The sequence below is a fragment of the Trachurus trachurus genome (genome assembly GCF_905171665.1).
Source record: "Trachurus trachurus genome assembly, chromosome: 2".
Classification (NCBI taxonomy): Eukaryota; Metazoa; Chordata; class Actinopteri; order Carangiformes; family Carangidae; genus Trachurus; species Trachurus trachurus.
Genome location: NC_139914.1, coordinates 8,771,464 through 8,793,688, shown reverse-complemented (window position 1 = coordinate 8,793,688; position 22,225 = coordinate 8,771,464). Strand labels below are relative to the sequence as shown.

The window sequence follows — 22,225 nt, the reverse complement described above, 5'->3', positions numbered from 1 at the left end:
CAGAAATCATTCTTGTACAGTCATAAGTGGCTGTTTTCATTTTTAACCACAAGGTGGCAGCAGAGTTGTTTGTCACTTATTTTCCTGGCTGGGACAAAACTGTGGCACATCTGTAAAGTGAGTGTGGTCTCATTTAATGTTTTAGCAGAAAAATACATAATGTTATGGAAAATTATTCACACGGTGCTGCTAAACAAATAATATGACAAAACAGGCCTACTCACAATTTACGCTCAGATGTTAATGCAGCTTTCTGACCTGAAATTAAATACACTTTATTTATGTCACTTTTTAAAGATACACCGTTGAATAAATCTGGCATTGCATTGCTGGTAAAACTAGATCAGAATCTACTGTATATTGTAAAATGCAAAGGGATTCACAGTTTGGTTGAGTGTAGCTTGATGGTAATTGAAGTTAATTTAAATATTAAAGTGCCACTTGTGTTAAAATGTTGTAAGTCTGCATTCCCCTGAACTTACAGTACATGGACACAAGTTAATTATCCTCCTCTTTGTAGTTTCCTGACAGCACTGGAAGGCAGCGGTCAGTGACCGCTAGGGCATTGACTGGTCAGTTGTTTTCATGTGCAAGCGAAGCGTGCAGGTCCAGTCAGTCGTTTCTATGACAATAGAAATCACAGTTAGTCCAAGCTCACATCGACTAACATCTCATAATTAAACTAAGGATCTAATTATCATATTTAAAAAAAATAAACAAATCTAAGTTTATGAATAGCAGTGTGAATTAATTTCCTCTCCGTTATGGACAGAAACGTTGACTGGGCTAATAAGAAAAAAAAAACGGTCAACAAAAGTTTAAACCTCTTGTTGAGTTTAAAGGAACTAATGAACAAACTTCAAATTTTGCCGATTGTGAGTGGGTGTTGCGTGTGTTGCCTGCAGCGGTTTACTCAATTAATGAGCAAATAAAAAATACAAATGTGTGAAAGAAGATGAGTTATCTGTGATGGTGAGGAAGTCGGGCAGGAGGAGGAGAGGAGGGCAATGACCTCTGGTGCAGTTACTATTTCTCAAATGACACAACAGCTACACCCAGCCTCAACTCAGGTTGGATTTCAAAATGACAATCCTCAATGAGGGTAGTCCATCCCATAAAGGCTGATTTTGAACCTCAGTCACAGCAACCAGCAACACTGTAAAGTTTCTGTTATTATATCATGGCTAATTTTCTGTATGATTTATTAGCCGGCTACTTCAATACATGTTTTAATTAGCACAAAATTATCAGTCAAACATACTGCGTTTGTTAAGCACTTAATCAAATGCATGTTTAGACACCAGACAGCGTTAATAATAAATAACTTAATGTTCATTATGTAAATAGGCTATTAAATTCTAAAATAAAGAGGTGGTGCATGCACACAACAGTAAATGAACAACACAAGCGTTTTCTCTCAATGAGTTGGGGAGCCAATCAGAAGAGAGGAAGCTCTGTGGTGAATTGGAAGTGTGATCTTTCTGTTTGTTTTTTTGTGATGAGCTCCCTGACATTTGAATTTCCCTGCAGGAATGAAGTTTAACTCTACTCACTACTCTAAAACAAACCAGGCAATCAGTCCAGTTATAGTCGGATTAAGGCCATAATTTGTTTTTTTCAACCATCATATACTGATTAAAACAGTCCATGGATGTATTAGAAGAATGCATTAGAAATTCCTATAACAAACTACACCCATGACCTGGACCAAGAGGGAAACATTGTTGAAATTGATTTCTAGGGTTTGTGAATCGATTTTGAAATGAATCGAATTTCTTCGGTGGCTCGATTTCCCCCACCTCTACCCTATTATCAACAGGACTGATATTATTGCTCTCCCATAACTCTCAGACTCCACTAAAGCCTCCAAGGCAATTGAAGATTTGTTCATTAAAGCTTCTGGCTTCTTTGCTTAAATCCCACAAATCCATACATTTATATGGATCTCCTCAAGTCTCAGAATCAAACGGCTGAAAGAACCGAGTCCTTTCCATCTTTCGGGTAAACCTTAAGCCATCTGCAACAAATTGAGTCATTTTGGTTCATGTTGCTTTCATCCACCATTGTAATAATTCAATAATAAAACCATTTATAAAATCAATGGGCCCATGTTTTTACATTTCCTTCCACTCAAATGACTCACGCTCTCCAACTTAACATCTAAAGAACCTAGTAAAGATTTTCATTCCTTCCTTTGTGGAAAGAAAAAGGAATAGCATAATAATGGTTTAAAGTTGTCACCTGTGGATACATAGCTGAGGTTCAGCTCTTAATGATACAGAGGCTGAGCAGGGTGTTTGCTCTGCGGAGGTCAGTGGCCTGTTGAGCAGCAGCATAAACCGACAGGACACTTACCCTCAAACAAAACACTCTGACCCTGAGCTCCTGCCAAGCCCAATTCCTGTTCAATAAGAGCACGTGTATTGCTTCTAAGGTACACAGTGCTGTCCCATACCCGGGTGACAAGCTGCCGCATCTGCAGCCAACTGGGAGAGACGCAACACCTACATGTCAGGATACTGGACTTGGGTGTAGGAGCGCTACTGGTGCCACTGGTCTGACTGTTACAACCCTTGATCAGGTCCAATTAAGGATAAGAAGGATTGTTTTCTCTTGAAAAGGAAACGTATCGGTAAGTTTGTAAAGCTGTCATCAAATTTTACCTCAAAGGAGGATGACTGCCTGAAAAAAAAAGAAAGAAAACGAAATAAATGTACCTTCTAGCTGGATTTTAATTTTGACATGACTGTCGTACACTAATTATTTTGCTTTTGAACATGTGAAATGAGTTCTTCTCTCTTTGCTTCTCTAAGATGAGTCAACATGCCGAGTGGATCAGTAAGACTGCAAAGCATTAAGAAACTGGGACAGGAGAACCAAGGCTACGACGTTTCAGATGACGGTAATGCACTATTAAGTTTCATTAATTTAGACAAGGCTGATGCTTTATCAGGGACAAATTCTCCAGTATGAAAATACTGTTTTTCTTTTCTTTTTTCACATATTTTAAAAATACCTTTTCAATTCTTATTTTGCAGAACCAGCTGGCTCCTATATGTAAGTATGATAATGAACATGTTTTTGTGCTTCTTCTTAGTATTAATTCGATATGATGACTCCCTCAAACAGAAATGTATTGTATGACATACAGTATTCTCTTTTATCAAGAGTAATATATATGTCATCATAAGGGGATATACTATTGCCACATTGCAAAGTAGTAGTGCATATGGGCGGATTAGGTTTGTAGTAAAATAACATATAGAAATGCAGACTTATAAAACCTAATAAAGGGTGTATGCATGGTTTTTATTATTTGGATTTGTGTTAGCTATAAAAACAGAGAACTCTATCATCTCTGTGGGTGACTGTGTCTTTGTGTGCTTGGTGTGTAGGTGTATAGGGTAGGTTTGTTTATCTGATCTATTTAGTTGCCTGTTTTTCTGTTTATAATGTCACAGATGAGATCAAGGATAAATTCACAGTCGTGTTCTGTCTCTACATAGCACACTGTATCTATATTAGAGAACAGGTAACACTTCATGATGAGGTTACAAATCACATGCTGAGGAGTTCATGGAACTTGCTGATCCTTAATTACAGACGGAAATATAGAGCGAGCAAAGGACAATCTGACATTAGCATAAAAAATATATAAATATATAGAACATGCAGCCATGTAGAGATGTACATTATTTCAAGTGCATGTTGGTTTTTAAATAAGAAGTCAATACATTTTCTATGTTAAAGTGCACTGTGCTCTCAGGGTCACTCTGCTTAATAGATATTCAATTAAACTGAAAGGAGATGGATGAAGAAACTGTAAATTTACAATCATTAAACCCCTAATTTGATGACACATTAAGCCTTAACTAATGACATAAAGTCATAGTGACTGGGTCATTTATTAACCATGAGCAGCAGGAATTCATAATACATCCTGTTTTAAATCATGCATTAAATCATCATGCATTTCTTAGGCATGTCTTTTGTAGCCTTATTATAAATTGTTACCCAGAGGATATGTGCAGCAGTGTGCTCACACAGTGTGCTCTCTCTTCTCTCTTCCATGCAGGACCATGACTTCCAAGGAAGATGTGAAGTGAGTGAAATATAGCAGCACAGAGTCTCTGGATACACGGTTACATTCACCTCATATAAAAACTAACTAACTGGCCTTCAATTTCCAACAGAGCTCAAGGAAAAACAGAGCAACCAGCGATACGAGTCGGCTTCTTTCAGCTGGTACAACATATTTACACACTTAGACAATGTGTGAATTCACTGTCTGCAAGATTTCTCCAGCATGTGTGTGTGTTTACAGTTCCGTTTCGCCACGTGCAACGAGAAGATGAGGATGGTGGTGGGCAGCGTGTGTGCCGTCCTGCACGGCTCGGCCCAGCCCCTCATGCTGCTGGTGTTCGGCCTGCTCACAGACACCTTCATCGAGTACGACATTGAGCTCAACGAGCTGATGGACGACAGGAAGGAGTGCGTCAACAACACAATCCAGTGGAAGAGGAACTACACCGGGGCGCAAGACCTCACCGGCATGAACAACCAGTCGGACTGGAGCGTCATCAACAATTCAACGTGGGAGATGCTCACGCCGCTGAAGGGAAGGTCGTGTGGGTAAGTGGGTTGTGAGAAATGCATGAGCGGTGCTTTCTCCAACACCAAACGTAGTGTGAGATGTAATATTAAAGCTTCTGGATAAGTGTTTAAGTGTGTATGTGATGTCTTCTCCTTCCAATGCTTTATTCCCTATATGTGTGCTGCCTTTCAGGATTCTTGACATCGAATATGAAATGACCCTATTCGCCTTTTATTATGTTGGAATTGGAGCAGCTGTGTTCTTGCTGGGATACCTGCAGGTCGGTATAAACCCCATATGACACAATCTGATCCCATACTCTCTGTGAAACCTTATCAGAAACCAAACAACGTCTTAAACCCTCCTGCCTCTCTCTGCCTTCCATATTTAGCCAACAAGCTCTGTTAAAAAAAAACAAAAAACCTTGTAGCTGCTCCCCACAGATCCTAAAATACTGCAGTTACTACGCTTCACTATCTCAACCTCTCATTAATTAGCAAACCACTGGCCCTCAGCATTTATATCTGAAGTCATTAAAAAATGCCAGTTTCTTAGCAGCTGAACACATTTCCATCCATATTTTACATTTTATCTTTCTCCCGTGTTTTATTTGCAGTGTTAATGCAAATAAGATGAATTTGTATTTTTAGGACCCAAATATTCTCAGTGTAGTTTTAATTTTTACAATCCTGCACGGCCAGGGGTATGAATGAATGAATGAATGAAGGTGGCGACTGCCTTGTTGTGACATCACAAAGTTACAAAGGTCCTGATGTCATATTTAAAGGGCCAGTTTTACAGTATAAGCTAAATTGAGAGTGAGACAGTGTGTCTTCTTCTGAACACAGTATAAGCTATAAAACACAGAAACACTAAGAGTTTATGTTTAAATCCTAAGTGACATGAACTTAAACATAGACAACCCGGTACCTTTTATGATTTCTGTGTTGCGCTCAGTATTTAAAAACTTAATGGGACTTTGTGCCGTGTTCAGTAACTGTGTTTGTGGAGGTTGGGGATTACTTTGTGTGGATTGGCAATTATGCATCTGAGCGAACTAAAATCACATGGAGATCCCCAAGGCTTCACAAATGTCACCAATTAATTAAGTCGCTGATTAATTACATCTTAACATGCAATTAATCAATAGCTGCACTGAAAACAAGATTGACACCAGCTACTCGCCTCCGAAGAATTGATTTTGACATACTTCTACTGGCTTTTGAAGCACTAAATGGTTTAGAGATAAACTACAAGACCCTTATAGTTAATTTATTTCCCATAATGCAACTCAAAAGTGTCTCTTAATTCATCTGGCCTGAGATTGTGAGTGAGGCTGCAGCTCCTCAGTCTTTACAGAGGTCAGGGTCCTTTCTGTCCTTTCACGCCCGCTCTCTTCTACACCTGACAGATCTCCCTGTGGGTGACGGCCGCCGCCCGGCAGATTCAGATCATCAGGAAGAAATACTTCAGCAAGGTGATGAGGATGGAGATCGGCTGGTTCGACTGCACCTCCGTGGGCGAGCTCAACACCCGCATGTCAGAGTGAGTGTGACGTCTCCTGGAGCTTTTCTTGGAGTATTTGTCCTGTGTGTGTGTGTGTTCTCTTCTCACTGCGGTTTGCATCTGTGTTACAGCGACATCAACAAGATCAATGACGCCATTGCGGATCAGGTGGCCATTTTCCTGCAGCGCTTCACCACCTTTGTGTGCGGCTTCTGCATCGGCTTTGTCAAAGGATGGAAGTTGACGCTGGTCATCGTCGCGGCGAGTCCACTGATAGGCGTTGGAGCCGGCCTCATGGCTCTGGTGAGACTTCTGACTTCTGACTTTTGACGTTTGACTTCACTCCATCCAGATCTGCTCCTTTAACTGTGCATCCTCCACTTTCCCACTAGTTTGTGGCGAAGCTCACAGGGATGGAGCTGCAGGCCTACGCTAAAGCTGGAGCTGTGGCTGACGAGGTCCTCTCCTCCATCAGGACCGTGGCTGCTTTTGGTGGAGAGATAAAAGAAGTGCAAAGGTTGAAGAATGCAAAATGTGAAACAACACTATCTTATAATCTATTACTATTCCATAACTCGTGTTCTTCTGATCTCCAGGTATGACAGGAATCTGATCTCTGCTCAGCGCTGGGGCATCAGGAAAGGTCTGATTATGGGTTTCTTCACTGGATACATGTGGCTGATCATCTTCCTGTGCTATGGCCTGGCCTTCTGGTACGGCTCCAGTCTGGTGGTGGACACTGCAGAGTACACTCCAGGAACACTACTGCAGGTATCATCCGAAAAAAAACAAAAAAAAAAAGCTTTCATCTGCTTTCTGCCCATGAAATGCATCATTTTCTTGTCGACTTTCATTTTTCATTCATACCTCTTCAAGGGACAAAACAGCGCGAGACAAAACAAAAAAAGGGCTGCTTTATAACAAAACTAAATAAAAAAAACAACCTCTTGTATGTCAGTTTGAAAATAAAGTACCTGAAGCTGAAGAAATATTTAAAAAAAGCTGAATCCCAGAGTGAATATGGAGCCGGTGAGGAGGGATTTGGACGACAGGGTCATGTTAGAAACTATTTTTAACAGCGGAGGTGATGTGTTATCACGGCTAACACCCACCAGGCTCCACATGTGTGCACATACAGTATAAAGCTGATCTATGTCTTAAGTCTTTGCAGCTATAAGACACTGACCTCTGACTTCTTCATTCCAGGTGTTCTTTGGCGTCCTGATCGCAGCCATGAATCTGGGTCAGGCCTCTCCGTGTCTGGAGGCGTTTGCTGCGGGTCGCGGCGCCGCCACCATCATCTTTGAGACTATTGACAGAGTGAGAGGGGTTGATGTTTACAGGTTTAGAGGTTTACAGGTTTAGCTGATATTTTCACACAGAGTCTCACTGATGAAATGCTTTTTTTTTTTTTTTTTTTTTTTTTTTGTGTCAGGAGCCTGAGATCGACTGTCTGTCCGAGGCCGGATATAAGCTGGACAGGGTCAAAGGAGATATTGAGTTCCATAACGTGACCTTTTACTACCCATCACGGCCTGAAGTCAAGGTTTGGTTGCTTCAGTGATTCTGTATTTGTTGTTATAGGGAGAGTTTTCTTTTCTTTTATTGCTTTTAAAGGGATAGTTCAACATTTTGCCAATTGGCCCATTGCCATAATCCCTGTAGTTTAGGAGTAGGTATGTTACCTTTAATTGTCAGTGCAAGCTATTTTTAGAACGGCGGAGCAGAGCCGCGAGCTGCTCAGAGCTACGCTACGGAGGCTCATTGGATTTCTTGGTTTCCCTCATCAAACTCATCAAATACACAATCCAACAACTCCAAAACGCTCTGGTGGACAAGTTGTAACCTGCACATTCACCACGCTATGAGATAATAACAGAACGTCACGAGACTGAGTTGTTTTTGAGGCAAATGCAGAAACTGCTTGCTGAAAAACTGCCCCCTATGGGAACGCATGAATTTACCTCTAAAACAACTGGGGCAATGGGCCAATTTGCCAAAATGTTGAACTATCCCTTTAATGCACAAGGCAATTAACAGCACAAAGGAAAATAAAAAATCATTTTAAGATTGGGTCTCATCTGTCATGCAGAGATAGTAATATGCTGTATAAAGGTAGAGCACATGTACCTTCTCATAAAAACAGGTACTTTTAGCTGCAACTGGGCAGTCAGTCATATATCCCATCATGTAAACGTGCTTTACTTTCTGTAACCATCGAGGGTAGGGAGAATTTTTTGATTCCTGGAAACAGTCTGAGTGTCACTTACACCGTGTCCTCTGCACAGATCCTGGACCAGCTCAGTGTTGCAGTCAGCTCTGGGGAGACCACAGCCTTCGTCGGGCCGAGCGGAGCCGGGAAGAGTACGGCCATCCAGCTCATCCAGCGCTTCTACGACCCCAAGGAGGGCATGGTAAAAAAAAAAATCCTTATGTCAACTCCTTAGATTGACGATTCCCTCGATGCAAGAGCTGCTATCTCCTTCCTTTTAAGTTTCAAAAATAACCATCCCCTGAGGGTTATAGAAGTACATGATAATCTGTTTCATTATTCAGCCAATGGATCCTAACAACCTCATTTTTCTCTTTTAGTGGAGTTACAGGGCTTTTCACACCTTTGTCTCGTTCTTTTCTGCTTCTTGAGAAAGGAAATAGGCTCTTGTCGACTAACCACCTCATCATGTGGCGCACTGTTGCAACAGAAGCTGCAAAGCACTTTAATAGCATCATCCATCAATTTACGCCGCTCCACGTCTACCTTCCTCGTCTCAGGTGACCCTGGACGGCCACGACATCAGAGGGCTCAACATCCAGTGGCTGCGCTCGCTGATCGGCATCGTGGAGCAGGAGCCCGTGCTGTTCGCCACCACCATCGCCGAGAACATCCGCTACGGCCGCCCCGGGGTCTCCATGGACGACATCATCACCGCCGCCAAGGAGGCCAACGCCTACAACTTCATCATGGACCTGCCGCAGGTGAAACAGCAGAAACATCCAGAGCACACAGAGCATCAGCGTTCAGAAAAACCAATACGTTTTAAAGGGATAGTATAATTTTTTTAAAGTGGGGTTGTATGATGTACAAATAGCCCCTAAGTACTTTAATTGCAGTAGAAGACTCTCTGCACTCCTCCCGTTAGCAACGCCAGCCCATAGTCCTGCCCAGAGATTTACAACATACAGTGTTGTGAACAGACCCAAAGAAACGGCCTATTTTCGTGGCCTAAAAGAGGTTTTACCTGAAACAAAATACACAGTTCCATTGTTCGCTATAATAAATTTTTTTCCAGCCCCTCAAAGTGCAGGAAAAACACAGTTTTTATTTGGACCTAACCAACTGCTGATCGGCGGGCGCTAACCCTGGGTGGAGGGATACGTGAGTTGGTTAGGTCCAAATAAAAACGGTGTTTTTCCTGCACTTTGAGGGGCTGGAAAAAATTATATTATAGCGAACAATGGAACTGTGTATTTCTTTTCAGGTAAAACCTCTTTTAGGCCGTGAAAATAGGCCGTTTCTTTGGGTCTGTTCACAACACTGTATGTTGTAAATCTCTGGGCAGGACTATGGGCTGGCGTTGCCAACGGGAGGAGTGCAGAGAGTCTTCTACTGCAATTAAAGTACTTAGGGGCTATTTGTACATCATACAACCCCACTTTTAAAAAATTATACTATCCCTTTAATGTCGTGTTTTTGTTTAAATTTGGTAGAAATTCAACACCTTGGTGGGCGAGGGCGGGGGTCAGATGAGCGGAGGACAGAAGCAGAGGATCGCCATCGCTCGGGCGCTGGTCAGAAACCCTCGCATCCTGCTGCTGGACATGGCCACCTCTGCCCTCGACAACGAGAGCGAGGCCGTCGTGCAGGAAGCCTTGGATAAAGTAAGTCTGCTGAAGTCAATTAAAAAGAAAAGACGTAGAAAACATTTTAAAGATAATCTCATTGATGAGGAAAGAGGAGAAGCCTGAAAATCTGGAACTTATTTGTGAGAAAACTTAATAGAGACTGAGACATTGGTAGAAACCTGAGAATAGCACATAAATGATATAATCAAAGGCTTTCATCAAATATATTTTTAGAAGGAATGTAATTACAGCAGTTTGCAGATGTGATCAGAGTGAATGTGGTTACATGAGAATATAATAAAAGGAGAAACTCATTAAAAAGTTTCTTTAAAAAAATATCTGAGTGCTGTGATTACTTTTTCTTCAAATGTGGCCAAGAAAAAGACAATGCTGCTTTTGTGGGAAATATTTTTCATTTGGTAAAATTTTTTCCTCAGAAATAAATAACTTCCTGTTTATTTAGCAAGCCGGTGTAAATCTGATTTTTAGGTACGCATGGGTCGCACCACCATCTCCATCGCTCACCGGCTGTCCACCATAAAGAACGCCGACGTGATCGTGGGCTATGAGCACGGCCGGGCGGTGGAGAGGGGCAAACACAACGAGCTGCTGGAGAGGAAGGGGGTCTACTTCACCCTGGTCACCCTGCAGAGTCAAGGAGACAAGGCTCTGAACGAGAAGGCCCGACAAAGTAGGTTCAAATGAAATACGGAGCGTGACAGGATCTAGTGCTCTTCCTCATCACTCTGTGTTTGTTGTGTTAGTGGCCGACGCTGAGCAGGAGCCAGAGAGGCCGAGTCTGTCCAGAGCAGGCAGCTACAGAGCCAGTCTCAGGTAGGAGACAACACCTGCTGCCCTTCAGTACCTCAAGCTCAGCTGCTTACTCATCAGAGACCGCTTTCATTTCATTTCCCAGATCCTCGATCCGCCAGCGCTCCCGCTCCCAGCTGTCCAACCTGATCCCAGAGTCCTCGGTCCCCATCGTTGGAGAGCTCGGGCCCAGAGCCTACGCTGTGTCACAGGCAGACAAATCCAACGTGAGTGTGTTTGTGCAATAATTTCTAACCGCTGAAGTAAAAACCAGCTGTTTGACGACATACCAATCTGCTGCGGCACAGGAAGCCGTCCCAGAGGAGGAGGAGGAATTCATCGAACCTGCGCCGGTTGCCAGGATCCTGAAGTACAACATCCCAGAGTGGCCCTACATGCTGTTTGGATCCGTTGGAGCCGCGATCAACGGAGGAGTGAACCCCGTCTACTCTCTGCTCTTCAGCCAGATCTTAGCCGTAAAGTCCACTTTGATTTTATCCTGCAAAATCAAGATAATGAAACTTAAGAATGCACAATAACATGTTTTTGTATGTGCATGTGCCTCTATGTGTGTGTGTGTGTGTGTGCAGACTTTCTCTGTAACAGATCCTGTGGCTCAGAGGAAGGAGATTGATGGTATCTGCCTGTTTTTCGTCATGGTCGGCGTGGTTTCTTTCTTCACCCAGATGCTGCAGGTAGAGTAGCAGTAGCTGCTTTAACAAGACTGATTGCTTCAGTGCCGCTGTGCTGCCATCACCCCCCCCCCCCCCTGCTAGTCTTCAAGGTTGGGGGAAAGTCAAAAGACTCCTCTTTTATTTTGGTAAATTAGTACCTTCCTGGATTGAATCTAATTTTCCTGCTTCCTGTCGAGCTGCAGCTCTGTAATGACTTCATGTTTCTGACCCGCTGGCTGTGGGCGGAGACAATTCTCCCATTTTACTGACACAGTGCACTTTGGTGTTGGTATTTTGGGTGTAATAAATATTCTTTGTGTGTGTGTGTGTGTGTCTCCAGGGTTACGCTTTCTCCAAGTCTGGAGAGCTGCTGACCCGCAGGTTGCGGCGGCTGGGCTTCCACGCCATGCTGGGCCAAGAGATCGGCTGGTTTGATGATCACAGGAACAGCCCAGGAGCTCTGACCACACGTCTGGCAACCGATGCCTCGCAAGTTCAAGGGGTGACTTATAGCCTCGGTGTAGAAATATGCTGCAAAATATTCAGAGAGGTCTCAGGTCCAATGAAAAAATTATAGATTTCTTTTACTTAAAAAGCCTGATAAGGTGCAGTTAGTTTCCAAAACTTCAGCTCTGCGTCACTTTCATTCTTAAAGGTCCCATATTATACTCTTTTTACTCAATTTCACTCAGCTGTCAGACGTCCAACTAAACTGTATTCGAAATGTATTGCCCCAAACTGATCCGTGGTCCTGAATGTCGGCTGTCTGAAAGTCGCTCAAATGAGCTCTACTGAGAACAAGCTGTTTCTGTGCCTGCACCTTTAAGTAACATGGTTACTGTACACGGCAAAGACTATTACCACTTTATGACTTAAAATTGGTCGGTATTTCATCAATTTAGCTCAGCAGTTTCTTGCTGTGCACTGCAGCCATAGAAATAAACGTGGTAGGCGTTTTATCGCGCTGAGGGGCCGGCCTCACTCCCGTCGTGACATCACCACAGGAGGTGAGTCTGAACAGCCTGTATGAGCGCTGTTTTACCAGTCAGTGGGCTGCAGTGTCGATGCAGGACCCATTTGCTTTCCTCATTCTAGGAGTTGGTGGGCTCGGGGAGGATCAGTTTATGTATGTAGAGACCAGAAAAAAACTGTTTTTCATAATATGGGACCTTTAAAAACAAGTCAGGTCACCAACCTCCCTCCTTCTCTCTCTCTGCCCCTCCTCCAAGGCCACGGGCTCGCAGATCGGCATGATCGTCAACTCGCTGACCAACATCGGCGTGGCCGTCCTCATGTCCTTCTACTTCAGCTGGAAGCTCACCATGCTCATCCTCTGCTTCCTGCCGTTCATCGCTCTCTCAGGCGGCTTCCAGGCGAAGATGCTCACAGGCTTCGCCAAGCAGGACAAGCAGGCCATGGAGGCTGCAGGACGGGTAGTTACACAACTCTGTGTCAACTTCATACTGATATCAAAACATATTTCTTCCTCAATCAGCGTTTGCAACTATTAAATATGACCCTTTTTGATACTGCAAATCACTGTGTGCTAAATCAGCTGACCATTAGCTGCCTAAACTGTAACTTAGGCTAATGTGCACAGTACTTAGTGACAAATGGGAGGATATTTTAATGCTTCAACCCTGATTGAACTGTTTTTACCTCTTTTTTGGGGGGTCAGAGTCTAAACCAGGGGGCCAGACTGGACAATAGCTGTTTGTTTACCATCCTAAGAAACTCTCAGCTCATTAATCTATTGGCAGGAGCTGAGAGAAAGCTCGATATTGGTGTCTGCTTTAGGCTCCAGGTTTCATCCGTTTCACATCACTGAGGAGAATCTCCACAGCCCCACAGCTGAACTCGGATCTGAGGTACAAAAGCACTTTATTAGGTGCTGCTGTAATTTGCTGAGTTGGTCACGGAGCTAACGCTGTCAGGCTCAATTCCTACCGGAGGGCCACCCATGCTTAAAATGCAGCCACGGTAGAGAAAAGTACAGCTGATAAAAAAAACCCCAGGACAATACAGCGAGAGCCTGAAAGTTCAAATCAAAGAAAAAGTATTCAAAAGTCAATTTTCTGTGAACTTCCTTTGCGCTATCTTAATTATCCTGATGCACTAAACCCCACCCCTCCAAATAAAGTGGATTAGATGAAAGTTTAATGATCCCTATGGGGAGGAACTGGCTTACTGCAGCAGCATAAAACAGGATATAGATAAGAACAGGGCAAATGCTTTATCTACAGCCCATCCCTCCTCCAACACATAAAAACACTAAATATGCAGGAGCAGCTTCGACCAAATCTCAATCTTCGCTTCTGATTCGCAGATTTCCGGCGAGGCTCTGAACAACATCCGCACCATCGCCGGTCTGGGGAAGGAGAGGATCTTCGTGGACATGTACGAAGCCCAGCTGGACGCGCCGTACCAGGCCGCCCTGAAGAAAGCCAACGTGTACGGAGCGTGCTACGGCTTCGCCCAGTGCGTGGTCTTCATGACCAACTCGGCCTCCTACAGGTTTGGAGGTTACCTGGTGGTGCAGGAGGGGCTTCACTTCAGCCTGGTGTTCAGGTGAGAGAGTCGTCGCCGCTGGTTGGACCACTGATGTTTCCATTTCCTGTCCTCTTTCTCTCTCTCTCCTCCTAAAATATGGAAAAGTAAAATGACTCTATTAAAATCTCTACTTGTAATATGCAACTATACCACAGCATAGACTGAGCCAAACTACACTTATCTCAGTAACACACTAAAGGATCATTCATTAGGACTGATTAGGGCTGAACTGGTTAGATTTTGGAGGTCAAATGTCAAAGCTCAAGGTCATTGCAACCTCAGAAAGCATTGTTGGCCTTTACTTATAAATTCATACACTGTGACACAATTTAAAGGGATAGTTCAACATTTTGGCAAATTGGCCCATTGCCATAATCCCTATAGTTTTAGCAGTAGGTTCGTTACCTTTAATTGTCGGTGCAAGATATTTTTAGAACGGCGGAGCAGAGCCGCGAGCTGCTCAGAGCTCTGGTGGACAAGTTGTGACCTGCACATTCACCACGCTATGAGATAATAACAGAACGTTACCAGACAGAGTTGTTTTAGAGGGAAATGCAGAGACTGCTTGCTGAAAAACCGCCCCGGACGGGCACATGCATCAGCGGTTTTGCATGAATTTACCTCTAAAATAACTCTGTCTGGTAACGTTCTGTTATTATCTCATAGCGTGGTGAATGTGCAGGTCACAACAAGGTAACGAACCTACTCCTAAAACTATTGGGATTATGGCAATGGGCCAATTTGCCAAAATGTTGAACTACCCCTTTAACTCAAACGGTCCAAGGTCACCATGACAATATAATGTTACAGTGTTGAATTATTCAACAGGAGATTGAGACTAAATGTCCTGGTTGGTGGAGGGATAAAGTCATTTTAATTTGGTAAATAAATTGGTTGGTTGGAGATTAGCACCATGGAAAACAAAAACCACCATTCAAAGTTTGCAAAATCCATTAGTTAGCTTCTTGTTTTTGCTCAAAGGTAAAAGATCTGTGAGGGAAGAACCCCTCCTGTCGTGTTGGAAGTCACAGTACATTGGTTTTCCTCTCTGGCAGGGTCATCTCAGCCATCGTCACCAGCGGCACGGCCCTCGGCAGAGCCTCGTCCTACACCCCCGACTACGCCAAGGCCAAGATTTCGGCTGCTCGCTTCTTCCAGCTGCTGGACCGCGTGCCTCAGATCAGCGTCTACAGCGACAAGGGAGATAAATGGGTATCTGTTATTCTATATACGTGCTGCTACGCCGTCACACCGCATGCTGAGAGTATGAAAAATGAAGGGCTGCCTCCTCCTGCCATGATAGATTCACATCCTTCAGATCCAAGTCTTGTTGCTTTTCTTGTAAATCCCACATCTGTCATAGAAGAGAGATGAAAAGATGGAAGGAAGACACTTTATTCTATTGCATAGATCCCCAGAAACACATATAATCTCCTGAAATACCAGTCTCATCTGCCTTTTATGGACAGGAGGAGGCGCCCTAACACTCAAATACACCTCCTCTATAACCTTTGTACTCTTGTTGTCCCCCCACACACCTCCCTCCACTATGTTTCCAGGATAACTTCCAGGGGAACATCGAGTTCATCGACTGCAAGTTCACCTACCCCACCAGGCCGGACATCCAGGTGCTGAACGGGCTCAACGTGTCGGTGAAGCCCGGCCAGACGTTGGCCTTCGTGGGCAGCAGCGGCTGTGGGAAGAGCACCAGTGTCCAGCTGCTGGAGAGGTTTTATGACCCGGACCACGGCCGAGTGGTGAGGAGGACGCTGCTGCTGCTGCTGCTGCTGCTTTTTATGAATGACCTCACACTGGAAATGTTAGGCTACTTTAACTGAGTGGCTGAGTGTGACAGATTTTCAAGTTATTTTATCATGTGATTAATTTAGATTATATAACACTGTTATAGATTTAACCAGTAATTACAACAATCTGTCTCTACAAAACACTAATTTAATGTTGACAGCTTATGAAAAATAACCCAGTGTTAAAGGGATAGTTCACCCAAAATTCAAATTTCACTCATTATCTACTCACCCTCATGTCGACTAAGAGCTGTGAGAATTTTCAGAGTCCTCCGTTCCTTCTCTGAGTTACGGGGGGGGGGGGGGGGGGGGGGGGTGTCCGCGCAGCAGTATTTGTCCATATAATGGTTGTCAATGGATACCAACTTTCTTCGTCCAAAAAGTCACACCAAAAAAAATTCCAAATACCTCCATGTAATGTAATGTCCTTCTGGTATTGAAGCCCCGACATGAGAAATTGTTCCGCCGGACACAGGAAGAGCAGTGAACCGAGACACTGGGAGCTTCCGCTACAAACAAGCTTAAAATATAGACTTATTTAATTTTTTTCGGAACAATTTCTCATGTCGGGGCTTCAATACAAGAGGGACATTACAGACGAGCACTATGGAGGTATTTGGATGTTTTTTGGTGTGTCTTTTTGGACGAAGAAAGTTGGTATCCATCGACAACCATTATGGACAAATACTGCTGCGCGGACCCCCCCCCCCCCCCCCCCCCGTAACTCAGAGAAGGAACGGAGGACTCTCACAGCTCTTAGTCGACATGAGGGTCAGTAGATAATGAGTGAAATTTGAATTTTGGGTGAACTATCAATATAACACTGTATTTGGAGGCTTCACTTGAACTAATGTAAGTACAGTCTTAGTCTCTTGTATTCTTCATGTTTTTCTTTATTTAGCCTATATTTTGTCCTTTCTTTCCTGATCTTCTTTTTCTTCCTCCTCCTTCTCTTTATCCTAAACTTCTTTGTCTTCTTCATCTTCTTCATTACATTGTTCTTCTTCGTCCTCTCTATCTTCTTTGCCTTAAACATTGTCTTCTTCGACTTTGTGTTTGAAAATGAGAGCGCAACTCTTAGTTCACTGGTTTCAGACATTTTCATGTAGTAAATGTCCATTTAATCACTTTAAATGAACTAATATATCATAATATATTATATAAAAAAACGAATAGGATGAGTTCTTTGCATATTGAAATAGAAAATGTGCGAGTGAGAGATTTGACTTTAAACAAGCCAACATTATACTGTCACAGCAGATGTCTGACCTTTTTTATTAAAATGTCACACGTCTCGTTTTGAGATAAATGTCACTTCTGCTTTCAACTTACACTCATAGGAGGTTCAATTGTACGTTGAATGTCACTGTATAAAGTGAAATCTCTAATTTGTCAAAGTCAGAGAATAATTACTGGACACTGAGTGTACTCGGCGGCGACCGAGGGATTTCATATCTCCTCAGATCATTTATCAGTCAGACGTTTGTGCTGACTTTGGGCTGTATTTTAGAGAAGGCCTTCTACCCAGGACGGAGGTTTGCCAGCCAGGGATCACTGCCAAGATTCAAATGTCCTTAATTGAGTTGGAAGTGGTTTGCAAACGCACGGCGCTGATTCTCTGTCTGAGATTTAAGAAGGACAGTATCACCTCTGCACGGTTAGGAGAAAAATTACAGTAAAGATGGTCGTATGATAGCTCATAAAGTGGATTGTATTTCCAGTCTTTGATTATTACATTGCTTTCCACTAATGGTTAAATCAATTTCTTGCTGCAGCTGATTGATGGCCACGACTCGACTCGTGTCAACGTGCCCTTCCTGCGTTCCAAGATTGGCATCGTGTCCCAGGAGCCCATCCTGTTCGACTGCAGCATCGCCGAGAACATCAAGTACGGCGACAACTCCCGGGAAATCAGCACGAATGAGGTCATCTCTGCCGCCAAGAAAGCCCAGCTTCACAACTTCGTCATGTCGCTTCCTGAGGTGCTGTGAACACTTTGTGCTTTAATGTGGCGGGCGGAGTGGGTGGGTAGACTGACTCTAGAGCAGGAGGGAGGAGGGGAGCAGCTGAGGTTAAAGTGACGTTTGATTCATCCAGGTTTGGAAAACAGGCTGTAACAGGCAAACAGATGAACAAATGGAGAAAGCAAATACAGGCTGGTGCTTATACACACTGTGTTAATGAGGGACAAGTGTGACTGATGATGTGGGGGTGAGGAGCAGGTGTGCAGATGGGGCCTGTAAACATGTTAACATGGGGGTCTATGGGGACTGGCTCGCTCCAGTGGCCATTAGAGGAACTGCAGCGTTCAGCACTTGCAAGGTTTAGCTGCTCGCCTCATCCCATCTCCAGCACAAAGGGCAGTGCAGAAACCACTCTGAAATTAGCTTTATTTAATATATATATATATATATATATATATATATATATATATATATAGCCTATATTTATTGCACTTGATAATTATATCACCTAATGGTTTGACAGTAATGGACTGCAGTTTTTGCAGAGCTAAATTGCGGTTTGATGACTGACAGCGGAGACATTTCAGGTTCATCAGCTCTCTGTGAAAAAAAAGAAAAAAAAGCAGAAGAAGCTATTTTTCCGGCAGCAAATTAATGAGTTATGCAAATTTGTTGTTAAAGTGACAGCACTTTATTTTTTTTTACCAACGCCACGGTGATCAAGATTACATCATTAAAAGCTTATTAGAGCTGCTCTAATGCAGCCGACTGATGCTGGATTTTTTGAGATCAATAATGTTATGGATACTTGGAGTTAAATCACACCTGGCAGGCTTCTTTAAAAACAATTCATGTCCGTTAACCAGCATTCATTGATGTTCTTCTACAGGGAGAAGGATCAGGATTATGTTTCGGATTAGACAGTCAGGGGTTTGTGCCTCATATGTAATAAACATGTTGCTGTGTCTCTCTCCGCCTCAGAAATACGACACCAACGTAGGCGCTCAGGGTTCTCAGTTGTCCCGCGGTCAGAAGCAGCGCATCGCCATCGCCAGGGCAATCATCCGTGACCCCAAGATCCTGCTCCTGGACGAGGCCACCTCAGCGCTGGACACCGAGAGCGAGAAGGTCTCTCCCCCACCCTCACGCTTTCAGATAAACACAATCCACACGCTCCACATCACACAGCACCGCGCTGCAGCTGCTTGATTTTCTCTGGGCGCAGAGAGCAAAGAGAGAGCAGCCAGTTAATTATTATTATCATTAACATCATTATCATTCATCATCTCTATTATTATCACCAGCAGCAGCTCACAGTTCATCCCAACCCTGCAGTAGAGCCTCTTTAAGATGAATAGTCTGTGGGCCTGTGTGGTAGCCTTCCCACCTCACAAGGCTGAGTCACGCTGGAGCCTCAGCAGCTCCCTGATCCACTGGAACATGTTAATGATAGTAATCAACGCATGATTGTAAAATTGCCATAATTGGGAGGTTTACGCGTTTGCACCGTGGCAGAACTGATGGTGGCTCGGCTCCTGCCTGTGTGAGCATGGCTTGCTTCACATGTGTGTTTTTTTTTTATTATTAATGAACATTTAAGAACAGTTAGATGTGTACAGAACCATATGGGACAAAGCACAATTACAGAACAAACAAACAAACTGAGACAGAACAAACCAGAGACCGGGGGTGAAGTTGCGAAAAGGGGTGTTGAAATGAGCAGTTGGGAATAAAAAGAAAGAATAGGTTAAAGGGATAGTTCAACATTTTGGCAAATTGGCCCATAATCCCTATTGTTTTAGCAGTAGGTTCGTTACCTTTAATTGTCGGTGCAAGATACTTTTAGATCGGCGGAGCAGAGCCGCGAGCTGCTCAGAGCTACGCTACGGAGGCTAATGGGATTTCTTGGTTTCCCTCATCAAATTCATCAAATACACAATCCAACAACTCCAAAACGCTCTGGTGGACAAGTTGTGACCTGCACATTCACCACGCTATGAGATAATAACAGAACGTCACCACACAGAGTTGTTTTAGAGGTAAATTCATGCAAAACAGCTGATGCGCGTTCCCGTCGGGAGCAGTTGTTGTTTTTGGATTGTGGAAGACAGAATAAAACTATCACTATAGGCGGGTGCATATATGAAAAAAAAACACCTAACCCTAAAAAAATTCTAACAAAAGGTTTCTCAGCTGTTTTTTATAGTATTAGATGTCCTTAATAACATACTAAAAGTTTACCAAAATTTGACCACTAGAAAGGTGTTATTTTCAAGACGGCGTCCAAGATGGATAGGAAGCCTGAGGAGACACCACAGGTGAATAGGGTAAAATTTTTAACTAACAGATATCACCATGAAACTTCCCAAGTTTATCACTTACATTAAAGACAAATATTTTTTGTATTACAAGTTTTGTCAAATTGTATGTTTAAATATGTAAATTAGGCAATATCTCATTAAATATGCGCTAATTTGCATATCCGAAATCTGAACAATGGATAAAAGCCACTTTCAAAATTCTTGTTTTATTTTGTTGACATACTAGAGTCAGAAGTTTTTACAGAGGGGATTTTGGATATCTCTCTTTATCACTCTGTAAATGAGAAAATACTAGCAGCCCTAAAAATTCAAGTTGGTCGTGTTTTTAGGAGTAAAATGTTGTATAAGAGCCCGAAATCTCCACTTCAGCAGCACTTACAGACACCAAACCTTCCAGTTTGATCCCTTTCTATATTCTGAAGGTTTTTACAGAGGGGATTGTTGATATATCATTCATAGCCTGATTTATACAACATTTTACTCCTAAAAACACGACCAACTTGAATTTTTAGGGCTGGTGACAGTATTTTCTCATTTACAGAGTGATAAAGAGAGATATCCAAAATCCCCTCTGTAAAAACTTCTGACTCTAGTATGTCAACAAAATAAAACAAGAATTTTGAAAGTGGCTTTTATCCATTGTTCAGATTTCGGTTCTGGAAATGTATGCAAATTAGCGCATATTTAATGAGATATTGCCTAATTTACATATTTAAACATACAATTTGACAAAACTTGTAATACAAAAAATATTTGTCTTAATGTAAGTGATAAACTTGGGAAGTTTCATGGTGATATCTGTTAGTTAAAAATTTTACCCTATTCACCTGTGGTGTCTCCTCAGGCTTCCTATCCATCTTGGACGCCATCTTGAAAATAACACCTTTCTAGTGGTCAAATTTTGGTAAACTTTTAGTATGTTATTAAGGACATCTAATACTATAAAAAACAACTGAGAAACCTTTTGTTAGAATTTTTTTAGGGTCAAGTCATATTTGCACCTGACTACTAAAACATTGGTACAATCTGCTAACTGATCACTCAAATTTGGAAAAACTTCCATTCACCATGAAAGATAATATCACCCACTACAATGACACCTTTTCCATGTCTGTATCAGACCGTGCAGGAAGCCCTGGACAAAGCCAGAGAGGGCCGGACCTGCATCGTCATCGCCCATCGCCTGTCCACCATCCAGAACTCTAACATCATCGCCGTCATGTCCCGGGGCTTCCTGATGGAGAAGGGGACGCACGACCAGCTCATGGCCCTGAAGGGAGCCTACTACAAGCTGGTTACCACGGGAGCACCAATCAGCTAACCGCTCAGAGAGACGGCGTCCAATTAGCAGAACAGCAGCAGCGAGGAGCAGAACTGGAGACCCGCAACACCAGTTCACTCTACAGTATTTATTTTTGGGAGGAGGAAGAGTTTCAAGCTGTATATTTTAAGGGGATATGTTGTGGAAATATCACTTCTTGAAGGCTCTTTAACATATATTTGGGTGTTTGTCTTGTCTTTCGGCCCCTAAAATACGAGAATTGACAAAAAGAATCTGTTATTTTCAGGCTCCCGAGGTTGAAATCCATTTGGTTTTACGAGCTGTTCCCTCAGATGTCTTCCAATGATGTCATTATAGTTTTTGAATTTGCATAATACCACCCCTACCTGGGACCGGTAGAAGGGGCGGGGCAACCAGTGGTTCATTTGCATTTAAAGGGACAGGCACTGAAACCAGCCGTTCTGAACAGGGCTGTTTTGAGAGGATGAGAAGAGCTGTGAAGTTTGATCCTTGGGGGATTCTGACCGAATACATGTCCCAGACATGTCTTTAAGACACCTGGGACCTACTTTAATTTGTGGAAAAGGGGCATAATATGTCTCCTTTAAGGTATTTTAAAGTCTTTCTGTTACTTTGGAAGCTGGCTCGGTCTTAATGCTTCCTCATGTGCCACCTGAAAGATGCATGAAGCTCTACACTGGGTCCACTGTTGTCTCAGACAGTCCAGACACTACACTAATCCACAGAGTCCAGGTTTAAGTGGTGAACTGGTTGTTGAAGTACACAACTTAAGTACAGTGAACGTGTCATTTCATTATAATCGTGCCTTACACTGGAAACACTGTACTTTTTACATGACTTCTTATTGACAGCTGT

At 43.0% G+C, this 22,225-nt stretch overlaps 1 protein-coding gene across 1 annotated transcript; it reads left to right on the top strand.

The window, feature by feature from the left end:
• The first annotated feature begins 2,442 nt into the window (after nt 1–2,442).
• Nucleotides 2,443–21,920, top strand: LOC310996616 (bile salt export pump-like). Its single transcript, XM_083986038.1, has 29 exons — nt 2,443–2,632; nt 2,814–2,902; nt 3,039–3,057; nt 4,076–4,102; nt 4,194–4,245; nt 4,325–4,632; nt 4,787–4,874; nt 6,006–6,139; nt 6,232–6,403; nt 6,493–6,617; nt 6,697–6,871; nt 7,307–7,420; nt 7,536–7,646; nt 8,389–8,514; nt 8,873–9,076; nt 9,809–9,979; nt 10,433–10,634; nt 10,708–10,777; nt 10,860–10,980; nt 11,062–11,229; nt 11,344–11,448; nt 11,768–11,929; nt 12,657–12,860; nt 13,754–13,995; nt 15,033–15,189; nt 15,537–15,734; nt 17,558–17,764; nt 18,728–18,874; nt 21,188–21,920. The coding sequence occupies exons 2-29, from the start codon at nt 2,824–2,826 to the stop codon at nt 21,386–21,388; spliced, it is 4,089 nt and encodes a 1,362-aa protein (XP_083842164.1). The 5' UTR covers nt 2,443–2,632; nt 2,814–2,823; the 3' UTR covers nt 21,389–21,920.
• Nucleotides 21,921–22,225: the final 305 nt, after the last annotated feature.